The sequence below is a fragment of the Lynx rufus genome, unplaced genomic scaffold (genome assembly GCF_022079265.1).
Source record: "Lynx rufus isolate CCGP_SWC_20201006 ecotype Redwood Valley unplaced genomic scaffold, mLynRuf1.p SCAF_2, whole genome shotgun sequence".
NCBI classification, from domain to species: domain Eukaryota; kingdom Metazoa; phylum Chordata; class Mammalia; order Carnivora; family Felidae; genus Lynx; species Lynx rufus.
In genome coordinates this window covers 15511265-15533948 of record NW_025814834.1, presented here as the reverse complement: position 1 = coordinate 15533948, position 22684 = coordinate 15511265, and the positions used below count along the sequence as shown (strand labels likewise).

Below are 22684 nucleotides of genomic sequence, written 5' to 3'. Positions count from 1 at the left end.
GCTTGTTTATGTGGGGAAAGGAGGATGACAGCGAATCAAGAAGGTCGATCATACTCCGTTTTCAATGCCTGAAATGAATCAACTTGTACAGAATTGATTTTAAGTCTTTTGACTGATAAGGGGATCATCCCCAATACATTAACGGTAAAATTAGCCACAAGTTTTGTTGTTGTTGTGATTCGTGAATGGTTGTTCCGTTATTTTGAACTTGAATGAGCTGAATTGAATTTATTGTCCCTGAATTGTTTGATGTGTGGATAATTATATAGATATTGGGTTTTATTTGCTTACTCATTTGTTTCGTTCCTCTAAGTATTGCTTTAGTTTTGGTTGCAGTTGGAGAAGGTTGAAAAGGCTTCTCAAATATTAAATTATCTGCAGCGCATACAAAACTGTATCCTGGCTTTGGACTAGAGCATTTTTGGTGGTTTTTTTTTTCTTCAAGTTCTTTGAAACTACTTTAAAAAAAAATGTACTTCAAACTGCCTTTCTTAATATGGAAAAGAAAGCTAATTATAATATAAATTATACCCAACCAAGCCTTACTTTCTGTTGTAGGATAAGTTCGTTACTGAGATAAAAAGGGAATTTGGTTGTGTTTTGGAGCACTACGTTATTATGCATATTGTTGTTTTCTTTACCTTGAAGAGACTTGCTTTTACCCTTTTATGAAAATAGAGAATTGTTTCTGGTTTCAAAAGTAATAAGCACTCATGGTAAAGCATTCATCCTCTCTTGTTTTTAAAGTTGTTGTGGGTTTTGTAAAGACTAAATCGTTATTAGTTAACCACTATAGAAGCCCACACAGCCATTTGTTAGGGTGATATAATGGGAAACTGAAGACACTGTTATGTTTTTGTATTAATCAAACTAAAATTAGGGCATTTCCAGTAAGAAATGCTTGTGGTAGGTATTCCTAGCCATCAACACAGGCAAATTAATTTTTTATTTCCTTTCTCCACCCTGTCCAAAAAGCCACAGTTGGGGCCCGGTTTTCCATCCGTTCTGCAAGTGTGAGTTGAGGGGGCCCACAGGAGTGCTCTGGGTCCAGGAGGGGAGCCGGACTGAGCCTCGAATGCAGCCCGCAGAAGCTAGGCAAAGGCAGAAGTTGGTCAAAGCGCTAGCATCACCCAGAGGCCAGCGGTCCCTGCAGGGCAGGACCCCCAAATTTAAAGGACTGAAGCAGACACGGACTGGTACTGGGCCAGTTCGCCTCCGACCAGAAGCCGCTTGTATCCTTCCTGCGGCGGTAGAAATTGGTTGGCCTACGAAACTGTTCTAGTCTGGTGTGTGGTCAGACCTGAGGGAATGTGACCATTAAGTGGCAATTAGCCTGCCTGGGGAGGAAGGCCAGGGAACTATTTGAGGCTAATGGCCGAGCAGCCGAGCCCAAGTGGACGAGGCCAGCAGCTACAGAGATGGTCCCTCTCGGTGGTGTCAGATGGGCAAGGTGGCCAGAGGGAAGCAGGTAGCCTACCTCAGTGAGAACGTCCCCAGAGTGCCCTTATCTCTCCGACTGTGGGAGAGGGAACTCGGGCAAATGCTCGAAGTCTAGAATTGTATTGACAGTGCATTCACTTTTGCTTACGTGAATAAGAACAGCCACGTCCAGGGACAGAGCACAGCTTCGAGATCCAGCACTACTGGGTTGCATCTGTGTTTTAGGTGAGTTCCAGTTACTAGTAACATAAGAATAAGAGATTGGATTGAACCTTCCATGGAAGCCCAGTGTCCGGAGGTTTCTTTCTTTCATTAGGTTCTTGCTTTTTGGAGTAGACAGCGTGTTACGATTTCACTGAAGGGCGATGTTTTTCTATAAGCTTATAATTGTACGCCTCTCTTAACAGAAAATGCACTGGCTTCAAAATCTTTCTGATCAACTTTTGGAGAAGGAATCAGACCGTCCCATGTATTTACATATTTTTAAAAGAGATTCTTTGGCCCCTTTATATATATATATATATATATATATATATATATATATATATATATATATATATATATTCGTCCGTTCATGTTTACTGACGTAGAGTATTAGAACGTATGCCCATATCACACTCTATCCCTCCTATCAAGGATGGATATTTTGGATTGTTTCCAGTTGGAGGTTATTGTAAATGATGCTACTCTGAACTCCCTTTTACGTGGCTTTTAGAGCAAATACGTACATTTTAACATTGGGTGTGAATGCACAAGTAAAATTGCTAGGTCATAAGGAGTGTTCAGCTTTACGATATACTGTTGTGTCTCCTGAAGAATTATACCAATTTCCACCCCCTACTGGTGGTATATGAGATTTCCAGTTCTCTGCATCTCTGCCCACCCACCTGATGTCAACCATTTTCATTGTAGTTATGCCCATGGGTATCTAACAGTAGTCCATTGTGCTTTCATTTTGATTTCTCTGATGAATAATCACATTCAGCCCCTTTTCATATGTTTATTGGCCATTTATATATCCTCTTTAGTGGAGTGCCTGTTTTTCTTTTGACCTTTGTTGTCGTTGTTGTTGTTTTTACTGGGTTGCTTGCCTCTATTGGTGACTAACTGGTCAGATATCTGTACAGTATGGCAAATTTCTTTTCCCATCTGATGGCTTGCCTTTTTACTCTATTGGTATCTTTAGGGAAAGAGAGGTTCTTAATGTTAACCTAGTCCAATTATCACACTTATGTTTGTAATTTTCTGTGTCCTGCCTAAGATATTTTTGCCTACCGTAAGGTCATGAAGATACTCTCTTATGTTTGAGAAGATTTAGTATTTGGCTTTTCTAATTTAGATCTACAGTCTGCTTGGAATTGATTTGGATTCATCTTTGTTCTGTAGGGATCCCAAATATGCTCAGCACTGTTTATAGGGATTATCCTTTTTCCATTCACTGAAGCATCAACTTGGTCATAAATCAAGTCACTGTGATACCCTCTATGTATATACTCTCCACTCTCTTGCCTATTTGTCTTGATGCTAATCCCACCCCCTTATTTACTTTAGCTTTGTAATAAGTCTTGAAGTCAGGTGGTAAAAGTCCTCCAGTGTTCAAGTATTTTAACTCTCCTATTTTTGATCCTCTATTAGCTTGTTAGAAAGTCTTTCCGGGGTGCCTGGGTGGCTCAGTCGGTTAAAGGTCCGACTTCAGCTCAGGTCATGATTTCCCCACGTCGGGCTCTGTGCTGACAGCTCAGAGCCTGGAACCTGCTTCAGATTCTGTGTCTCCCTCTGTCTCTGCCCCTCCCCTGCTCGTTCTTTCTCTCTCTCTCTCTCTCTCTCTCTCTCAAAAATAAATAAATATTTTTTAAAGTTTAAAAAAAAAGAGTCATGGGACACCTGGGTGGCTCAGTCGGTTAAACTTCCGACTTCAGCTTAGGTGGTGATTTCGTGGTTCGTGAGTTCGAGCCCTACTTGAGGCTCTGTGCTGACAGCTCGGAGCCTGGAGCCCTCTTCAGATTCTGTGTCTTCCTCTCCCTCTGCCCCATCCCCTGCTCATGTTCTTTCTTTTTCTCAAAATAAACATTAAAGAAAAACTGTTTAATAAAAAAAAAGCCTTTACAGATCATTTAGTGTTTACCCAAGAGATTATAACATGCAGCCTTGATTTGTGAGTCAAATGCAAATTAGTACCTTTACCATTCCCTGGGAATAGTGAGTCATTAAATGAAATTCAATTCTACATATATTTAAAGCCCACAAGAACTTATTTTTATTGTTTTATAATTAACATACATTTAGGCTTATCCACATGTTTATCCTTTCCGTTCTTCATTCCTTCCTGCAGTTCTATTCTTCCATCTGGCATCTCAATTCTTTCTGCCTAAATTAGTCTATTCAGTGTTTCTTTTAGCATGGTTATGCTGGCAATGAATTCTCTTGGTTTTGGGTTTTGTTTTTTTTTTTTTTTGGCGGCGGGAGGTGGAGGGTGGGGAGAATGGCTTTATTTCACTTTTGGTTTTGGAGGATATTTTTGCTAGGTATAGAATTCTTTGTGTCCTTTCCTTCAGTATCCCTGACCTGGATTTTTGCCATTTCTACCTGCCCACAGTGTGTACTAAGTCAGTGTAACCAGCTTGATCAGATAACAGTGAGTTTCCAGATTTCATATTTGTCAAGCCAGGATGACTATTTTTTAAGATATGGATAATCCATTGGTATAGGCTTTTGGAAGGCATTTTGCAGAATATATGGCTGTCTAAAGTGCACATTCTTAGTATTCTGGGCTTCTATCCCAATTTTAGTTTACTCTAAAGCGTATAATTGCACACGTGTAAAAGTGAAAATAGTGATAATAATAGAAAACATTTATAAAGCTCTTATGATCTTTCTAAGTGCTAAGCACCATTCTAAGTGCTTTGCATATATTAACTATCTCATAGCAACCCTACGAGGTGGGGGGGTGCTATTGTTTTCCCAGGCTTACAGAGGAAGCATACAGAGGTCAAATAACCTGACCAAGGCCCTGTAGTTGATAAGAGATTGGACTGAGATTGAAAACCAGGCAGTCCAACTTCAAAATCGTGCTTTTAATTACCACTCTGTCCTAACCCTCCAGGATGTTTATTAATGCATTTAATAGCACACAACAAGAACATGCTAAATGTTCATCAATCAGATCTGGTTAAGTATAGTATTTCCATAGAGTGGAATGTTCTATAGCCATTAAAGTAATGCAGTTCTGTAATCATGAAAAGATCTGGATGGCATATTGTCGATGAAAAATGCAGGTTACAGAACAGCTTATAGTCTATGGTGCCATTAGTTATGAAATTGTGCGTGTCAGGGGGTGGTTATGGATAGAGTCCTCTGCAATGCATTTTTAATAATGAACCTGACTTGTTTTTGAGAAAAACAATAAAGCTATTTCTGTTTAATGGACAGAGACTGTATCTTACTCTTCCTCTATCCTCATATATTGCTTGGTATGTAATAGTCAGTTGAAAATAAAAGCACATGATGGCTGCTGAATCATGATGGATGAATTAATAAATATTTGAGCTCTATTATTATTTACATGAGGATTGAGGATTTCCTAGAAGGAAGATTTTAGACTTTATTGTCATGAATGTTAACTCTTCTTTGGGAATTTGCATGTCTTAGTGTTTCTTTCTTGCACTGTCTGCCCCCCCCCTTTTTTTTTTAAAGAAACAACACTTAATTTTGGCAATAAAACCAATACATGAGTTTCAAAGGGCTTACTTCCTGCGTCCTTTTATTGTTTGGGGCTCAATTAAATTGGCAAACCATTGACTAGAAAAATTCCCCTTAGTTGCTATAATCCTACCTCCCAAATCTGACTGAAAAAGGGAACTGAGTTCTCAACAGAATTCATATCCATCCATCCCTTCTCTGTGGTGCTGTTTCAGAAGATGAAACTCACCTCGAAGAGTTTAGAGCTGTGCTGGCTCAGGTTGCCCTTAGAGAAGAATAGCATTTATTTCACTGGCCGCAAAGGGCAAAGGGACTCTTTATCCATTGAAGCCGTCAAACTGCCTGAGAACTAGTCTTATTAACAAAGTATGTCCTTCTGGGACATGAACGTGAACAGGGCCACAGCAGACAGATGCACAGGAGTAAAGGGGCTGCCTTGAATCCTATGCTCTGAAAGTCAACATAAGGTCCAGAATTTAATTTTAATCTCAAAGTGCTTTTGAGGTCTGTATTTATGTATGTCCGTGGGAATGTTCCTTAAAACATGCTCAATTCAGAAAGGAAGTGAATACTTCATGTATCATATTTCTTTTTTTTGTTTTAACGTTTATTCATTTTTGAGAGAGTGCAAGCTGGAGAAGGGCAAAGAGAGAGGGAGACACAGAATCCGAAGCAGGCTCCAGGCTCTGAGCTGTTAGCACAGAGCCCGATGCGCGACTTGAACCCGTGAACTGTGGGATCATGACCTGAGTTGAAGTCAAATGTTTAACCGACAGAGCCACCTGGGTGCCCCTCATGTATCATATTCATAAATGCACACAAGGCTTCCTGTAAGTGCTGCAATTTATTTGATTCTTTTTTAAAAAGACCCGAAGCCTCCACAAAATTGTTTCATACGCATTGATTGATGGCACAATTTGGTTTCCACGCCATACCTCTGAGCTCTCGCCACGCTTGTGCAAAGGATCACCCGTGTACCACAATCTTATGCCTCATTGTATCTTGGATCTCACTTCTCCATTTAATAAAGCTACATAGTTTCGCCTTCTCACTTGGCATACACTTAGTGGAAAGGAAGTGATAATCCTGTAATTGAGATTGTCCAGCCTCATCAAGGACACCACATGACTGTATTTGACATCACTAGGACGGTCTGCAAAAGCAAGACCGATATTTTTCAAGTCTCTCGTAATCTCCAGTTCCTACTGGGATGCAAGGGCCACAGACCGTGCCCTCCAGAAGTTCTGTTTCGCACAGGGAGCCAGGACTCAAGGGTTCAGGCCAACATTTCCTAAGGTCAGTGACAAAGGACTGGCACAGATTTCCTTTTCCTCTAAATGTGAGCACTAGGTCAACAAAGAATCTTCAGATCTTTCTCTTGTATCTGGTTCTACACACAAGAGTTTCTACATCAGACTGTCACCTTAGGACTTTCAAAAGCTATAGTCTCACCTTTGTGTGGTACTCCTTTGATTCCGAAATCGTACTCTTCTGCATATTTCAAAAAAGCACTCCAGAAGCTCTGACCTGCTACATTCACCATGAAAAGCGCATGCTGGCCTCAGGGATTTTTAGCAGGGTGAGATGGTATTGGGCATTCATATTGTAGTCCCCGGACCAGCAGTCTCAGCATCACCTGGGAGCTTGTTAGAAACGCAGACTCTCGGGGTGCCTGGGTGGCTCAGTCAGTTAGGCACCTGACTCTTGATTTTGACTCAGGTCATCATCTCATGGTTCATGAGTTCAAGCCCTGCATCAGGCTCGCTGCTGTCAGCACAGAGCGCGCTCTGGATCCTCTGTCCCCCTCTCTCTGCCCCTCCTCTCTCTCTGCCCCTCCCCCTGCTTGTTCGTTCTCTCTGTCTCTCTCAAATAAACTAGAGAGAGAGAGAGAGAGAGAGAGAAAGAGAAAGAAAAAGAAAGCGATAGAAAGAAAGAAAGAAAGAAAGAAAGAAAGAAAGAAAGAAAGAAAGAAAGAAAGAAAGAGGGGCGCCTGGGTGGCGCAGTCGGTTAAGCGTCCGACTTCAGCCAGGTCACGATCTCGCGGTCCGGGAGTTCAAGCCCCGCGTCGGGCTCTGGGCTGATGGCTCGGAGCCTGGAGCCTGTTTCCGATTCTGTGTCTCCCTCTCTCTCTGCCCCTCCCCTGTTCATGCTCTGTCTCTCTCTGTCCCAAAAATAAATAAACGTTGAAAAAAAAAATTAAAAAAAAAAAGAAAGAAAGAAAGAAAGAAAGAAAGAAAGAAAGAAAGAAAGAAAGAAAAAGAAAAGAAAGAAAAGGAAAGGAAGGAAGGAAAGAAAGAAAGAAATGCAGACTCTCCAGCCCCACCTGGACCCACTGAATCAGAACCTGACTTTTAGGAAGCTTCCCAGCAGGTTCTAATGCAAGATATGATTTGAAAACACCGAAACACCCTACACACAATATCCCAGCAAATATGGGGACAACGCCAATTAAATTTCGACCTGCATGGGCCTGTTCAATTCTATTGCATTGAACATGACTTTCTTCTGTTCTCTTCTTGTTCAGAGGCCCCTCTGCCCACCCAGATTGGAGAAAAATCGCTTAAATGTTTGACAGTGCCTTTTGTGTCTTGAAGCAGATGGTCTTTCCCTATAGTTTCATTCTTACAAGCTGCCTAGCAGTTGTCAAAGATGATGTTATAACCTGTCTCGAAGCTTGTTTGATCTAATGTCATAATCCTGTTGACCCGCCTAGCCTTGTGATTTATCATAGTTAGAGCTGTTCATATTAATGCGAATTATGGGTGGGGAAATTCTGTTTCACAAAGGTCTACTGTTTGGACTTGTTTGATTCTGTGAAGCCAAGACAAGCAGATGATTATTTCCTAACTCATGCTGTATATGGACTAAAGTTTAGACACTTATACCTAAATATATTTCTAGTTAATACTGATATTGTAAAAAGCATGCAGTAGTATCTTATAGCGTCATCACATTAAGAAACATTAACACCTTGGGGCGCCTGGGTGGCTCGGTGGGTTAAGCATCTGACTTCGGCTCAGGTCATGATCTCACGTGAGATCTCACGTGAGATCTGTGAGTTTGAGCCCCGCGTCGGGCTCTGTGCTGACCACTCAGAGCCTGGAGCCTGTTTCAGATTCTGTGTCTCCCTCTCTCTCTGCCCCTCCCCTGTTCATGCTCTGTCTCTCTCTGTCTCAAAAATAAATAAACGTTAAAAAAAAATTAAAAAAAAAATTAACACTTGCCCTGTTCGCTTGTTTAGCGAAGCAGTGAATATACAACGTAAAACAAGAAAACCATTGTTGTTTGTTGTTATATGGAATGTACATATTCAATCATCCAAGATAATTAGTCACAGGAATAACCATTGAAATAATTACTTGCTAGACGATAATTTTTAAATGGGAAAATCATAACTGTTGCCCACATATAAACTGAGTCAAAGATTTTATTCAACTGATTAATTAATGATGGAGCCAGCAAGGTATAAGGAACTAAGTACTTACAATTTAATAAGCATTACTTGGAGACTGCTGGGTTATGTACAAAACTGGTTACTATCCTACAGTGTAACAAACTGTAACCTTTGGGGTTATCATTTCCGCTGGACGGAAATCTTTTGCATCTCTGCCAAATGAAAATCTGTCAACTCGCCTGTTGCTCCGTGAAGTCTGAGACCTCTAATCAGTAGTGAACGGAGCACTGTTCTTCTATAATCCTTAGATGGCCTTTTCCCCCATATGACATTGAGGTGAGTTTATTTTTGGCAGCCTGGGTGGCTCAGTCGTTAAGCATCTGACTTCGGCTCAGGTCATGATCTCACAGTTCTTGAGTTCAAGTCCCGCTTTGGGTGAACACGAGCCCTGCTTCAGGTTAAAAAAAAAAAAAACATGAGCCCCGGGTAAGCCCCACTTCTCTCTCTCTCTGCCTCCTGTGGGATTCTCCCTCTCTCTCTGCCCCCTCGCTCTCTTGTGCGCTCTCTCTCTCTCTCTCTCTCAAAAAAGGTTATTTTTTTTTTTGCCTCATGTCCAAGTTTTATGTAATTTTTCTTAACACACTTACAGAAAACCATTTTCTGTTAAAAATGTCAACATAATTTCTAATGGAGGTTTAGATGTGCTCACTTGGAAAGTGAGCATTTATTTTTAAATTGCAGAAGGCGAAAGCTGGCATACTTTCTTCTCCCTCATCAGTTACTCCTGAGCTTAGTGAGTATTCAAAAAGTCTTCCTTGGGCCCCCCCCCCCCCCCCCGGGTGGCTCAGTGGGTGGAGCATCTGACTCTTGATTTCGGCTCAGGTCTCGATCTCACGATCCGTGAGTTCAAGCCCTGTCCTTGGGCTCTGTGCTGACAGGAGCCTGCTTGGGATTCCCTCTCTCTCTGCCCTCACCCCACTTACGTGCCCTCTCTCTCTTTCTCAAATAAATAAACTTTTAAAACGAACGGAGAAAAACTTAAAACGTCTTTTTCCAGGCTTTCTCTTTATGGCCATAGATTTCCATGCCTCATGATCCTTAGTCCTAGATTTGTGCTTGGGTATCAGGTGGTGCAGACAACAGCCATGACACGGCAGGGAGGGGCATCAGTGACGGAGTTTCCCCTCCCCCCCATTCAAAGAGCCGTGAATTTCAGGAGATTCTACTGCTTCTGCTCACACCGTGTGGCAAGGTAAATCTGCTTTTGCTTGGTCCCTGTGAACAGTGGTGGGTTTCAATAGGAAATTGATATTTTTTCAACTTACACATTCACTCTTTCTCCCCTATACGTATGCTAATCACATAACATGCAGGTTTCTCGCTGTAATCATATTCATATTCATGAACAGTGTTGCCTCCCTCTTTCCATTTGGCTTTTACTGAATCTCATCGACATTATTCTCAGAAATTGAATTAACTGTGGGCTAGCGGGGCAACAAGCGAGTATTCCGAGGGCGTTAACTAGGAAGCCTTGATCTGTCACTGAAAGTTATTTGCTAGAAGATTTGTAGGAGCTTGGGATTTTTTTTTTTTTTTCTAGTTTGTTTTTCATGTCAGGGTCTGCTCGCATTGAGAGCATTCACTGCACGTACAAAGAAATAGGTCTTGGCTTTTACTCTGCGCCTGGCTTCAGCTTGCTCTGTGAAGGCGGCCAAGGGCAGAGAGGGCCCTTCACATTCTCTGCGGGGGACCTGGCGGAGGGGAAGATGCCAGAATCCTAGACCCCTCGGCATAAATGGTTCCAAGATCTGAATGCATTCTTTCCTAACAATTGAATGAATGGGTTTGTTCTCCCCACTTCTTTCTAGTTAGCTAACCTTGTGTTGTGTTGGTCTGCTCAATAGCATTCTTCAGCGAAGATGTTTGGAGATAGAATGTGAATTTGGCCCAGTGAGCTGCATATGGGAATGACACGTAGGGTCCGAATTCACAAACGCTGGCAGTTCTCAGGGTTGGGGCCCGTGGCTGAAATATCTAGAGATGTTCACCAGGAGGCGTGTTTCCGTTTGGCTAAGAATAAAAACACGATTTTTATGTGTTTTCTATAAGCACTCACTGAAGTTCGCCCCGATGCTTGGGCTAGCATGGTTAGCATTCTTTCCTGAACATTCCAGATTGCCTGTCTTTATCATCGTTTTCTGTAATGAGACACAATAAAGCTCAAGCTTTTATCTAAATACTAAGTTTTGTAAGTGAAAATGAGAATAGGGACAAAAATCATCTTTCTGCATTGTAACTTTGGAAAATGGTAGTCCCCTGTAATTTTTTTTCCCCCAAGTAATTTGAAAGGTTTTGCTTAAACCCAGGACGGTAAATTGAATTAAAGATTTATTATATTTTCAAACAATGTGCTCGGATTCAAACAATCCTGGCCATGGAGCTTATGTGCCTTTATTTTAAATGTTACTTACGTCGTGGGGGAACGATACGTTGAGCGTCCTATAGATGCGTGGGGGGTTCCATTTTTTGGGTGTGATGTGAAAATTTACAAGCATCAGTTAAGTATTTCTTTTCAGCTGTGTTGACACGTTCTGATTTTAACATCCTGATTTCTTCACCTGGATTACTTTTTCACTATATTAAAATGATAGGTGTTGACGAGAAAATTTACAAAATACCACAAAGCGTGGAGAAGATAATCATCATCTGTGATATGCAAATAGGAAAAAAAAAACTACTTTTAACATTTTAGTTGATTCCTTCTGACATTTTATCCATCCATGCAAGTGTATATTTATATAAATCTAGGGCATCCTTTATGGAAAGTTTGTATCCTGCTTGATCTTATCTCACTTATGGGTGCTTTGAAACCATAAAAAATAAGGCTCCTAAATGTATCTTCTCAAATGCAAAATGTTCATGCTACGTTATTAAATAAGAAAGCAGTACATGTTTTTACCTTAATATAGTATGCTTGATTTGCATCTTTCCCGATTCTTTATTGTTACAATGTATGCCCCAGTCCTTGTGCTACTTTTGCTTATTTGTATTTTCAGATTGTTCTATAGTGGGGCATGTGTTACTTACTTGACTTGATTGGTTGTGAATTGAATCGATCCAATGAGAATCATTCCTATACGTGGATCTTTGTGAACGGCTTTATTATTTTCTTTGGATTTTTTTTTAGAATAACTTCCTAGGAGTGGAATAATTGGGGCAAGGCAGTGAGTTGTGTATTTGTTGTGCAGTTTCTAGTCTAATTATATATGTTCTATGGAAAGACGTTTTGTGGGGATTTTTTTTTTTTTTTTTTTGCAAAGTAAGGAATGTCTATTCTGCCATTTTTGCCCTTGTGTCCTTCCCTCCCATGCTTTGTCACCAGCTCTTTTCCTGATCTCCCGTGCCAGTCACATCTCCCTGTAAGTCACCTGTGCCCTTCCCTCTCTTCTCTCTACCCTGCCTGTCAGATCCACCTGCTCAGGACAGCTTTGTCCCAGAGCTGGCTCCTGGCTCCCCACCTCTGCCCTTGTGCCCTCGGCACTGACCCCTGCCCACAGCCCGTCTTCGCCTTTCCAGAGACCTGGGAACTGTTTTCTCTCTAGCCCCACGTGCTGTGCCAAACAGCAGAGGTTCCAAAGAAATCACCTGCTCGTTTAGAATTTTCCAGAATCAAAACAGCAGATCCAATTCTGAAATGGAGATTTTTGTCAGTTTCTATAGTTTCTGCGAACTGAGTAGCTCGAAAAAATTAACACAAAAAGTTGTTCCTGAATTTTCAAGCGTTACAGTCCTTATTTTTAGAAGCTGTTTAGGATAATTTTATTACTAGAGATTTAGAGCCCCGAATTAGAAAGCTCATAAGCGATGGTTCAAGTATTTTCCTTATAAAAATAACAAACCGTCGTTATTACAACATCACCTTTTATGGCAGAAAATCCAACTGTGTTGGCTAGCAGGGAGAAACCTCTATGCCAGCAGCCACGTTGGCTGAGATTACCGTTGCCTCAAACGCTAGGGCTGTGAACCAAGAGAGTCCACTCTTCCTGAAGCATTGGAGACGAACAGAATTCATTTGTGAAGAATATTCCAACCAGATGTCTGGGAATTTGGTAACTGCAGTTACAGAAAAAGACAGAAGGCAGGCAGGCGGGCACGTTTTCTTTTATGTGTTGCAACAGTGGGTATTAACGATTTTGGACATTCAGGAGAAGAGAAGGGCCCGCATGTGCTACAGGCCAGGCTCTATGCTAGAAGCCTGGAGACCTAAGAGAACCTTGCTGATCAGCGTCTCTTAATCAACTCAGGGGAAGAGTGTGCAGACATATGGCCGCAGCAGAGGCAATATGAAGGAAGGGCTTTGGGAGTGATTTGAAGCAAGGGCCTTCACATTCAATTCAGGGAGGGTTATTTCCAACGGTGGTGATACACGAAGATATTTGGGAAAGGAAGTGGCTTTTGAGCCGAGCCTTAGATGAACTGACATGGTCTGCAGAGATGTGGTTCAAGTGTGCTATAGGTAAAGGGAATGCAAAAAGCTAGAGAAAATAGATTGCACTGGGCGTGTTTGGCGAAAGCGAGCAGCCCCCTCTGACCGTAATGGAGAGTTCAAATGGGAAAGCAGTGAGGGAACCCCCGAGAATGGTAGACCGATCAAACCCATGGCACGTGGACTCTGACGCTCAGTCTGGAGGCTAGTATTTCTCCAAGTTTTTGCCTCAGCATTGTGTTGGGTGTTAAATGCAGGCTCCTGGGCCACACTTGCATCCCCTGCATTTGATAAAATCTGCATTAAAAAGGTTTTTTTAATGTTTGTTTATTTCTGGGGGGGGGGGGTGGCGGGGGAAGGAGCAGAGGGAGAGGGAAACAGAGGCTCCGAAGCAGGCTCCATACTTTCAGTGCAGTGCCCAATCCGGGGCTCGAACTCACGAACCATGAGATCGTGCCCGGAGCTGAAGTCTGGCCCTCGACCAACTGAGCCACCCGGGTGCTCCTGACGTCTGTATTGTAATAGTCTTCCTCAGGGATTCCAAAGTGTTCATGTTCCACAAGAACATTGGAGAACATTTGCTATTGAAACAGCCATCAGGGGGCGCCTGGGTGGCTCAGTCGGTTAAGCGGCCGACTTCGGCTCAGGTCACGATCTCGCGGTCCGTGAGTTCGAGCCCTGCGTCGGGCTCTGGGCTGACGGCTCGGAGCCTGGAGCCTGCTTCCGATTCTGTGTCTCCCTCTCTCTCTGCCCCTCCCCTGTTCATGCTCTGTCTCTCTCTGTCTCAAAAATAAATAAACGTTTAAAAAAAATTTAAAAAAAAAAAAGAAACAGCCATCAGGAAGGCGGTCGGGAGAGTGGGAGGCAGGAGGTGACGTGAAGGTTTGACCTCGGGGTGGTGACAGCCGGAGCAGGGATTTGTGCCAGGGGGAGGACTCCGCGGAACACGGCAATGGGAGCTTATGGGCAGCGAGGGGAGGGAGCGCTCAGTGTGGCCAGCAGGACCCTGAGCTTCTGGGGCCAGGGAGACTGGGGCGAATCTCCCCGAACACCCACAAGATCACTCCAAACCTCCGACGCCCTGCACACCTGCGTTTGTCCCCACCCCGAACAGAAATACCCCCACAAAATATTTCTGGGGTTTCAGAGGGAGTCTCCCCGGGGCTCTCCAACCAGCCTGAGCCCCCCTAGCGCCTCCTTGGGGTCAGACAGTATGGTGTCCCTTGCTCCCGCCTAGGTCAGCAGGTTGGTCCTGCCTCCTTGCCTTCCAGGCTCAGCAGCTCGCGGGTACCGGCGGTCACTGCCCCGTAGCTCGTCTAGGAGATGCTGTGGCTGCAGAGTCCTGCCCCACCAGGCCCCTCCCCTGCTGGTCCGCCTGTCACCAGCGTCTCTTCAGCTGCCCCTCCAGGCTCCACAGGCCTACACCCAAGATGGATCCAAGGGCCATAGTGAATGAGGCGGGCCCTCTGCCTTCGTCCTGCCAGGTGGTCTCACCAAGGGCACTGTGGCCAACAGGTACGAGGAGGAGGAATGGGTTCTTCCCATTGGAGCGCCCTCCGCCAGAGGGACCTCAAAACAGCCTTCTTCAGCTCTGCGTTTTATACACTGAGGCAAAATGACTCTCTTCACTCTCTCCGACTCCTTCAGAACGCGGATGGGACTTTGGTGGGGCTGGCCGGGACATCATTTGAGTGGTAGAATCTTCTCTCCCCACTGAGAGTAAAGGCTTGTTTGGGGTGTTTGAGTTCATTGGACCTGGGTCTCCTCCTTCCCTCAGAACTGTGTGTTCCTTTAAGACTCGCAGATGAGATGCTCTCAGTCCTAAGGTGACATCTTAGCAGGCCATCCCCCCCCCCCCACCGCCCCGCCACCGTTTTCCACGTACGCCCAAATCCCCCTGGAGGACACAGCTGGGCTCACCTGGGATCCCCACTCCATGTGGGAATTGAAAGGCAGATCCTGTTTGGAAGAGGAGACGCTGAATTATTTCACTTGAATTTTTTTAAGGAGGCAGCACGTTTACATGATAATAAAATTCAGAAGGCACACGAGGGTGTCCTGTCTCCTTGCCCACCGTGTCCCCCGCCATTTAAGTGGACCTGTTTGCGTATTCCGGGAAGAACTTAGCTGTATATTCTCCCATCTTTTTAAAAATGAAAATGGCAGCATGTTAGGCACACTGGCCTGCCCTGTGCTTTTGAAAATTCCGCGTCAGAGGGGTTCCTGGGTGGCGCAGTCGGTTAAGCGTCCGACTTCAGCCAGGTCACGATCTCGCAGTCCGTGAGTTCGAGCCCCGCGTCGGGCTCTGGGCTGATGGCTCGGAGCCTGGAGCCTGTTTCCGATTCTGTGTCTCCCTCTCTCTCTGCCCCTCCCCCGTTCATGCTCTGTCTCTCTGTGTCCCAAAAATAAATAAAAAATGTTGGAAAAAAAAAATTAAAAAAAAAAATTCCGTGTCAGAGGGGCTCCTGGGTGGCTCAGCCAGTCAAGCGTCTGCCTCTAGATTTCGGCTCAGGTTGTGATCTCAAGGTTCGTGAGTTCGAGCCCCACATCGGGCTCTGTGCTGACGGTGCGGAGCCTGATTGGGATTCTTTTTCTCTCCCCTTCTCTCCACCCCGCCCCGGCTCAAGCTCATGCTCTCTCTCTCTCTCTAAATAAACAAACAAACAAACAAACTTAAAAAAAAAAAAAGTTCCATGTCAGAACCTCCTCACGCATTTAGTAGAGACAGAGTATTCCATTGTGTGGCTCGACCGTGGTTCAATCTAACCGGTCCCTATAGGTGGAACTTGGCATTTTTCCAGCCTCCTGTTACCGCCAACACTACCACACTGGACAACTTGAAAATACACACCTCTTTGCAGCTAGAGGCAGGTGGATCCCTATGGCCAAGTCCCAGAATGAGACTGCGGGCCAGAGAGGTGAAATTCAAACTTTCTTCCCCCACAAGGGTTGTGCCATTTTGCGCTCCTACAGTCGCACGGACAGGAGTCCCCTTTCCTTTCTACTGCTTCCTCAGCAGAATGTTTTCGAACTTCTGGGTTTTGTTACAGCTGGTAGGTGAGGGGAGCATTCCCAGCACGGGTTGGGTGGGGGTGGGGGGAGGAGGGAGGGACAAGCCGGGAACCTGTAGGAGTCCAGACGCTGCTTTCCACACAGCCACAGACGCCCCACTGTGTTATTTAGTGAAAGCAACGGGGAAAAAAAAAACCCACCACCTTTTAATTTTTGGCTTGAAATGTGATTTGCAGTAACAGTAAAGTTGCCTTTGTTTTGGGTATGTGGCTCTACGGATTTTAACACCTGTACAGATTGGGGTTGGCCATGCACGCGAAACGGAACGGTTTCTTTATCCCCCAAAACACCCTCCCCCCACCCCTCAACCCTGGCAGCCGCTGATCTGTTCTCTGTCACTAGGGTTGTATCTTTTAGAGAATGTCACATAAATAGAACCATGCGGTATGTGACCCTTGGAGAGCGGCTTTTCCCAATCCGAATTCCCTGGAGATTTGCTTCCAAGCTGTTGCACGCATCAGGAGTGTGTTGCTTTTTATCGCGCGGAAGCATCCTGGCCAATGAGTGTAGCACGCGTTCACCCAGTGAATGGCTTTGAGGTTGTTTGCAGTTTGGGGGGGGGGGGGTTATAAATAGAACCGCTGTAAACATTCAGGTAGTGACTTTTAGGTGAACATAAGTTTTAATTTCTTCTCCGCCCAGTTTAATTTCCACGTACTCATAGGTTCAGGTATGTTTTTGTGTGTTTAAGAGGTGCTATTTCTTTTTCTGTAAACTCATTTCCTTTGCTCCTGTCTCTTTTTGCTTGTTGGTCGTTTCTATTTTAGCCCAGTTGGTGTGCGGGGCTGTCCATCTGGGTGAAAATGTCCAGCATTGGGCCAAGAGAAGCAGGACTCACGTTGGAGAGAGACCCCTGAAACCCCAGATCTGAGATCCCCACGGAGAGGCTGGAGGGGGGAAGCCGGTGTGTTATACTCCCCGAGGGAGGAGACACATCAGGCTGGAAGACGGAGTCTGGAAATGCCCGTGTCTCGGATGCGGAAGGAGGAGGATGTGGAGAAAAGAGACTTCTTGGGGGTCGCAGAAGAGCCAGCGTGATACAGGGTAACATTCAGAAAAGCTGAACATTAACGAGCCGCTGAATAAACACAGGGTACCGCCTTCAGAAGAAGAAAGAACGTCTCTTCCCAAGAACTCGAAGTCAAAATGAATCCTAGACAGCGGCAGGCCACACGCCCCGTACGTAGACAGGGTTGACTCTAGGTGATGGAAACAAGGATCTTTAGTTCTTCTGCTTTTCAGCAGCTTTCAGATTTCCGGTAATGCCTCTGTAGTACTTTCAGGTGCCTTCCAGATTTTCCGATGCCTCGGGGAAAAATTTTGAGTTTTCAACTGTAAACTTCAAAAAAAAAAAAAAATCCTTGTGAAACGTTGTCGCAAAACCTCGGCAAGTTCTTCACTCTCTGAGTTGATGTGTGCTTCTGTTAATTCCAGTAAGACTTCGCCTTCTGGTGAATTTCACAATGAGAACGCGAAGGGAAGGAGACAATGGGTGACATTGAGGGGTTAAAGTATTTAACATTTTTTTTTTATGTTTTTATTTCACTTTTGAGAGAAAGAGAGAGAGAGAGAGGCATGAGCAGAGTCGAACTCACAGGAGGCAAGATCGTGACCTGAGCTGAAGTTGGACACATAATCGACTGAGCCACCCAGGCGCCCCTTAAAGTATTTTAAATAAGCATTTAAGGAGGGAAGGAAAGGAGGGACTGAGAGAGGGGGAAAAAATAATAATAAGGAAGGGGAAAGAGAGGAACAGAAGAAAGAAAGAAGACCATAGTCTAGTATGTCCCAAAAGGAAGGATTGGTTAAGAGCAGCATGGAACGTCCACTGGCTGAGGTTGTCTGCACGCTGTTGGAAATTCCGTCTCAGAAGACGGAGCACGTGCAAAGTCTCTTCTCAAACCACCCGCCGTAAATGTACCTTAGAGGTGACAAAGGGCAGCTTGCTGTGTGCAGGGGCCTCCCCAGCACCTAACTTCCTCCTCCAGCCGCAGCCCCAGCCCCAGGCTGTCAGGAAAGGAGGACGCCCCCCCCCCCCGTGAGGTTTAAGGCAATACTTGTGATAGAATATTAAATGCAAATAATAGAAGATCTAGGAAAAAAGTGGTCCGGGCTGTTCGTTAAGAAAACACGTAGCATCTTTTCCAAAGGACAGAAAAACTGGGAAATACGTAACGTGAATAGCGCCGTGGTTTTTCCTGTGGTCAGATTTGTACAACTTGCCATTTTTTACAGCAGTGTAAGGGAAAGCAATGTGCAAATTGTCCTTTGGGCGTCAAAGGGACCCGATTGGACTCGAGGGACACCTGTCCACAGGGAAGCACTCGCTGGCTTACACCCTTCTTTTCTCTCCTCCCCACAGGATGTGCTGGGTGGCATCCTGGTCACCGCGGTCCTCATTGTCCTCACCTACCCCGCCTGGACCCTTATCGATCGCCTGGACTCGGCCAGCCCCCTCTTCCCCGTCTGTGTCATCGTGGTGCCGTTCTTCCTGTGTTACAACTACCCCGTGTCCGACTGCTACAGCCCAACCCGAGCGGACACCACAACCATCCTGGCCGCGGGGGCGGGCGTGACCTTAGGGTTCTGGATCAACCACTTCTTCCAGCTCGTGTCCGCGCCCGCCGAGTCCCTCCCTGTCATTCAGAACATCCCGCCGCTCACCACCGACATGGTAGTTTTGGGTCTGACCAAATTCGTCGTGGGAATCGTGCTGATCCTTCTGGTCCGCCAGCTCGTACAGAATCTCTCGCTGCAAGTGCTGTACTCGTGGTTCAGGGTGGTCACCAGGAACAAGGAGGCCAGGCGGAGACTAGAGATCGAAGTGCCTTACAAGTTCGTCACCTACACATCTGTGGGCATCTGCGCCACAACCTTTGTGCCAATGCTGCACAGGTTTTTGGGATTGCTCTGAACCTCAAATGGTTGGGAAGTAGCCCACTGGGCAGGAGAGCCAAAACAGGAGAGTAGTTGGGTGGGCAAGTTTCGAGCATACGTTTTTCTTAAAAAAAAAAAAAAAAAAAAATCCCGAGTCCCATGTTTCTTTTGCTGATGTCTGAGATAAATATCGCTGCTGCAGGTGAAGCCAGGCTAAACCCATGGTCCGTTCTTTAAGGGTCCCCCCACCCCAGGGACCCTGGACCTAGTCGTAGGCTGGCAGGAATCGTGGCCTGGCTTGGGAGATCCGAAAGAGACAGGCGTGATCGGAGAGGCTGGAGGTCAGGCGTCTCTCTTCAGTTATGACCTTGCCCATCACTGAGTCTCGGGTCCAAACTTGGTCGGCCCAGAGAAGGGGTGTCACCGTGTAGGACCGCATTCCTGGGACAGGGTGACTTTGCTGTTGTGATCACGGTAGACTGGGCCCGCTTGGGTGGCAAGGGCGCTGCGGACCTCCCTGTGGAGCGATAAAGAGGTGGGGGCAACGCTGGGAGATGGTGGGTGAGAGCCTGTGTTCCTCCTGAGTCCCGCTCTCTGTGGGTGCACGTATTCAAACAGCATCGCTCCTCCTCATCCATGCGTTTTGCAGAATTCCAGGTAGCATTTCTACACTCTTCGGATCCAGGAAACCTGGATCCCACCTCACTTCATCTGGGCTTCTCAGAGTGTCCCGCTCTCTCCTGCTTCCCAGGGACTTGGGACCAGCACTCTGCCCATCTGTAGGTGGGTTTTTTTTTGGCTTCCTTACCAACTGGGGAGGCCCTGTCAGCTGCCTGTGAAAGTGGATCACTAGAACAGATGAACTTAATCCCTCCTGGGGCCTGACAAGGGGGGACTGGGCCTCCGGGGACATCACTCCTCCATTTCTCATCTACTTGGCGTAAACCTATTTTCTCACCTACTAAGTAGAATCGGGGCTCCCTCTCCATCTTCCCACCTCTTGTCTCTCGGCAGTTTTTAAGGGTAGTTAAGGCAGGAACAGGGTCGGCCTTTCTTGGGAAAACAACATGACCGAACGCAACATACCCTTTAAGCCTGTGCGTGTCCTCATTAGACTTAGGCGGGGATCTTATGCAAACACCGGCAGCTTCTCTCTGCAGGCTTCTTTTCGGTTCTTAAGAAGTAGGAATAAGCAGGGGTGCCTGGTGGCTCAGTCGGTTAAGCATCCGACTTTGGCTCAGGTCACGATCTCGCAGTTGGTGAGTTCGAGCCCCGTGTTGGGCTCTGTGCTCACAGCTCGGAGCCTGGAGCCTGCCTCGGATTCTGTGTCTCCCTCCCTCCCTGCCCCTTCCCCAGCTCACACCCTGTCTCTCTCTGTCTCAAAAAGGAAATAAACATTAAAAAAAAAATTTTAAAGAATAAGGAACAAGCATCCACAATTTCCTGAAAAGTTAGCGTAGATGCATAGCTAAGGAAGTATCTTTCTCACTATGGTACCCAAACCACTGAAATCAATGACTTGTGATCCCAACATGCCATCTCCATACACGTTCTTTGGGGGACAGTTAGCCTGCCTTGAACGTTAGGCTCTTAACCTCTGCCCCCAGTGCGAAAACCTCAAGCCCCATTTGTCCCGATTGCCAACATCTCCCCTGGCCTTTCCGTTGGGATGACCTTTGCTGTCTGGCTTAGTGCTCCTGTCTATTAAGAAGGACTTTTTTTTAGGAAAACGTTTGGCTTCTCCTTGAAATTCTCCTGACATTTTCCATAGTTAGAAGGCGGGGTTCGAAATGACCTGCCGTTTGTTCTTACAGCAAACTCTGACCAGTATTCGTGGTACCATGATGGGGGGGAAATGGGAAAGGAAAGGGGGGCCCCAGCTTACGGGCCAGCCCCACCAGTGCAGTGGAGGAGGCAAGTCCCTGCAGCCCTGGATAATACTTATGCCAAATGATTTTAGTTGATTGTTCTGGAGCCAGTCAGCAAAAGGATCAGGTCTTTGCACTTGTATCTTTTGAAAGGAGAGGCCATAATGGTTGTCGCGGCAGTGGGTGCTGACACTTCACTCAAGTGTGTACGTGTAATTTTTAATGCTGTCCTTTTAAGTCCCAACAATAGGACAGCAATCCGCCGTATTAATGCATTTGAGGCTGTATTTACACAATTATTGAGGATGAATACGGTGGCTGTAGCCCATTAAATAATGACCCAAGGGCTTGTCACGGTTGGTCACTTTTTGAAGTATCTTGTTTTGCAGCTGGAGAATAAAAAGTATGCTGGGGCGCCTGGGTGGCTCAGTCAGTTGGGCGTCCGACTTCGGCTCAGGTCATGATCTCACGGGCTGTGAGTTCGAGCCCCACGTCGGGCTCTGTGCTGACAGCTCGGAGCCTGGAGCCCGCTTCAGATTCTGTCTCCCTCTCTCTCTGCCCCTCCCCTGCTCATGGTCTGTCTCTCTCTGTCTCTCAAAAATAAAGACATTTAATAAAAAATTTTCTTAAAAAGTATGTATATTGGTGAAGCCAATTTTAGTTTTTGAGCTCTTCTGCTCTGTGGCCTGGAATCCAGCAGAAACGGATTGGAAAAGTCACTACCTGCTTCCTCCTCTTGCTGGCCTTCGTCACTCATCTGACACCCTCCCAGGCGGCTGTCTCACACACCCCACGCGTGCCCCTTCAAAGAGCAGGCCCTATGGCTCCTTGGAGACATTTGGATTTTCTCTCTGGGGAAAGACTGCCCCCTGCTGGAATCGCCTCAGCGGTGGCCCAGAGCACCTCTCCTTCAGGCGATTTGGGGATTAAGAATTTAAAAGTCAAGCTCATCGTGATGTATCCAACATAGGCTTAGGACCTGTGGTCGGGCCAACCCTGCCTTTGGAAACGGTGACGCCAGAGTCCTCAGGACTCCTGGCACCTCTGGGAGGCAAGCAGAACATGTCTTCTTTCTAACCGTCCTCAGCCTGCCCCCAGCCCACTACCATTCCGGGCCGGGACCTCCAACCTGTACCGTCATCCTAAACAGCTGTCACTCCATGCTGATTTTGCTCAGACCTGCCCCACGGCATTATGCAGAAGGAAACACAGAAGGGACCCTGAACTCAAAACCCGTGAATGGCCGTGGCCGAAATCACTCTACAACAGGCCTGATGGTCGCACTGGTAACATGGGATTTTCTAGTCCGCGTCGGCAACTTGGGCTTCTTGAGTGTAATCAAAGCATGTGGTGTTTCGGGGCCATATGCTCCGGGTTTCTATTTTGGAAGGTTTCAGATGTCTTGCTCATGTAGTGTATGTAAATTTATTCTTTTTAAAATAAAATCATTTTTGGTTTGCTTATGACTTCTTGTTACATGTTTCAAAAGCTAGGGTTGTGCTCCCTTGGATTTTTTTTTTTTTTCCTGCTAGACCTTTCAGGGTTCATTGGACCGGAGTTGAAAAGAGGTGACAAAAATAAATGGCAGGCTATAGAATTCTCTGTTGCTGTCGTAGTGCAGATGTTGGGGAGTGTCACGGCGGCCGTAGATGTGATTAGCAGGAAGTGGTAGGCGCACAAGCTCACACACCCTCCTCTGACTCCTTGATACTAAAAAGAATCTTTGGGGCGCCTGGGTGGCTCAGTCAGTTGAGAGACCGACTTCGGCTCAGGTCATGATCTCACGGTTTGTGAGTTCGAGCCCCGCGTCGGGCTCTGTGCTGACAGCTTGGAGCCTGGAGCCTGCTT

General features: G+C 45.8%; 1 protein-coding gene across 1 annotated transcript in view; it reads left to right on the top strand.

Moving 5' to 3' along the window:
- SGPP2 (sphingosine-1-phosphate phosphatase 2) overlaps nucleotides 1-19005 on the top strand; it is a 108439-nt gene extending 89434 nt beyond the window's left edge. Inside the window, exon 5 of the mRNA XM_047083032.1 lies at nucleotides 18454-19005. Coding sequence (XP_046938988.1) covers nucleotides 18454-19005 — 552 coding nt within the window. The remainder of the gene's footprint in view (nucleotides 1-18453) is intronic.
- Nucleotides 19006-22684: the final 3679 nt, after the last annotated feature.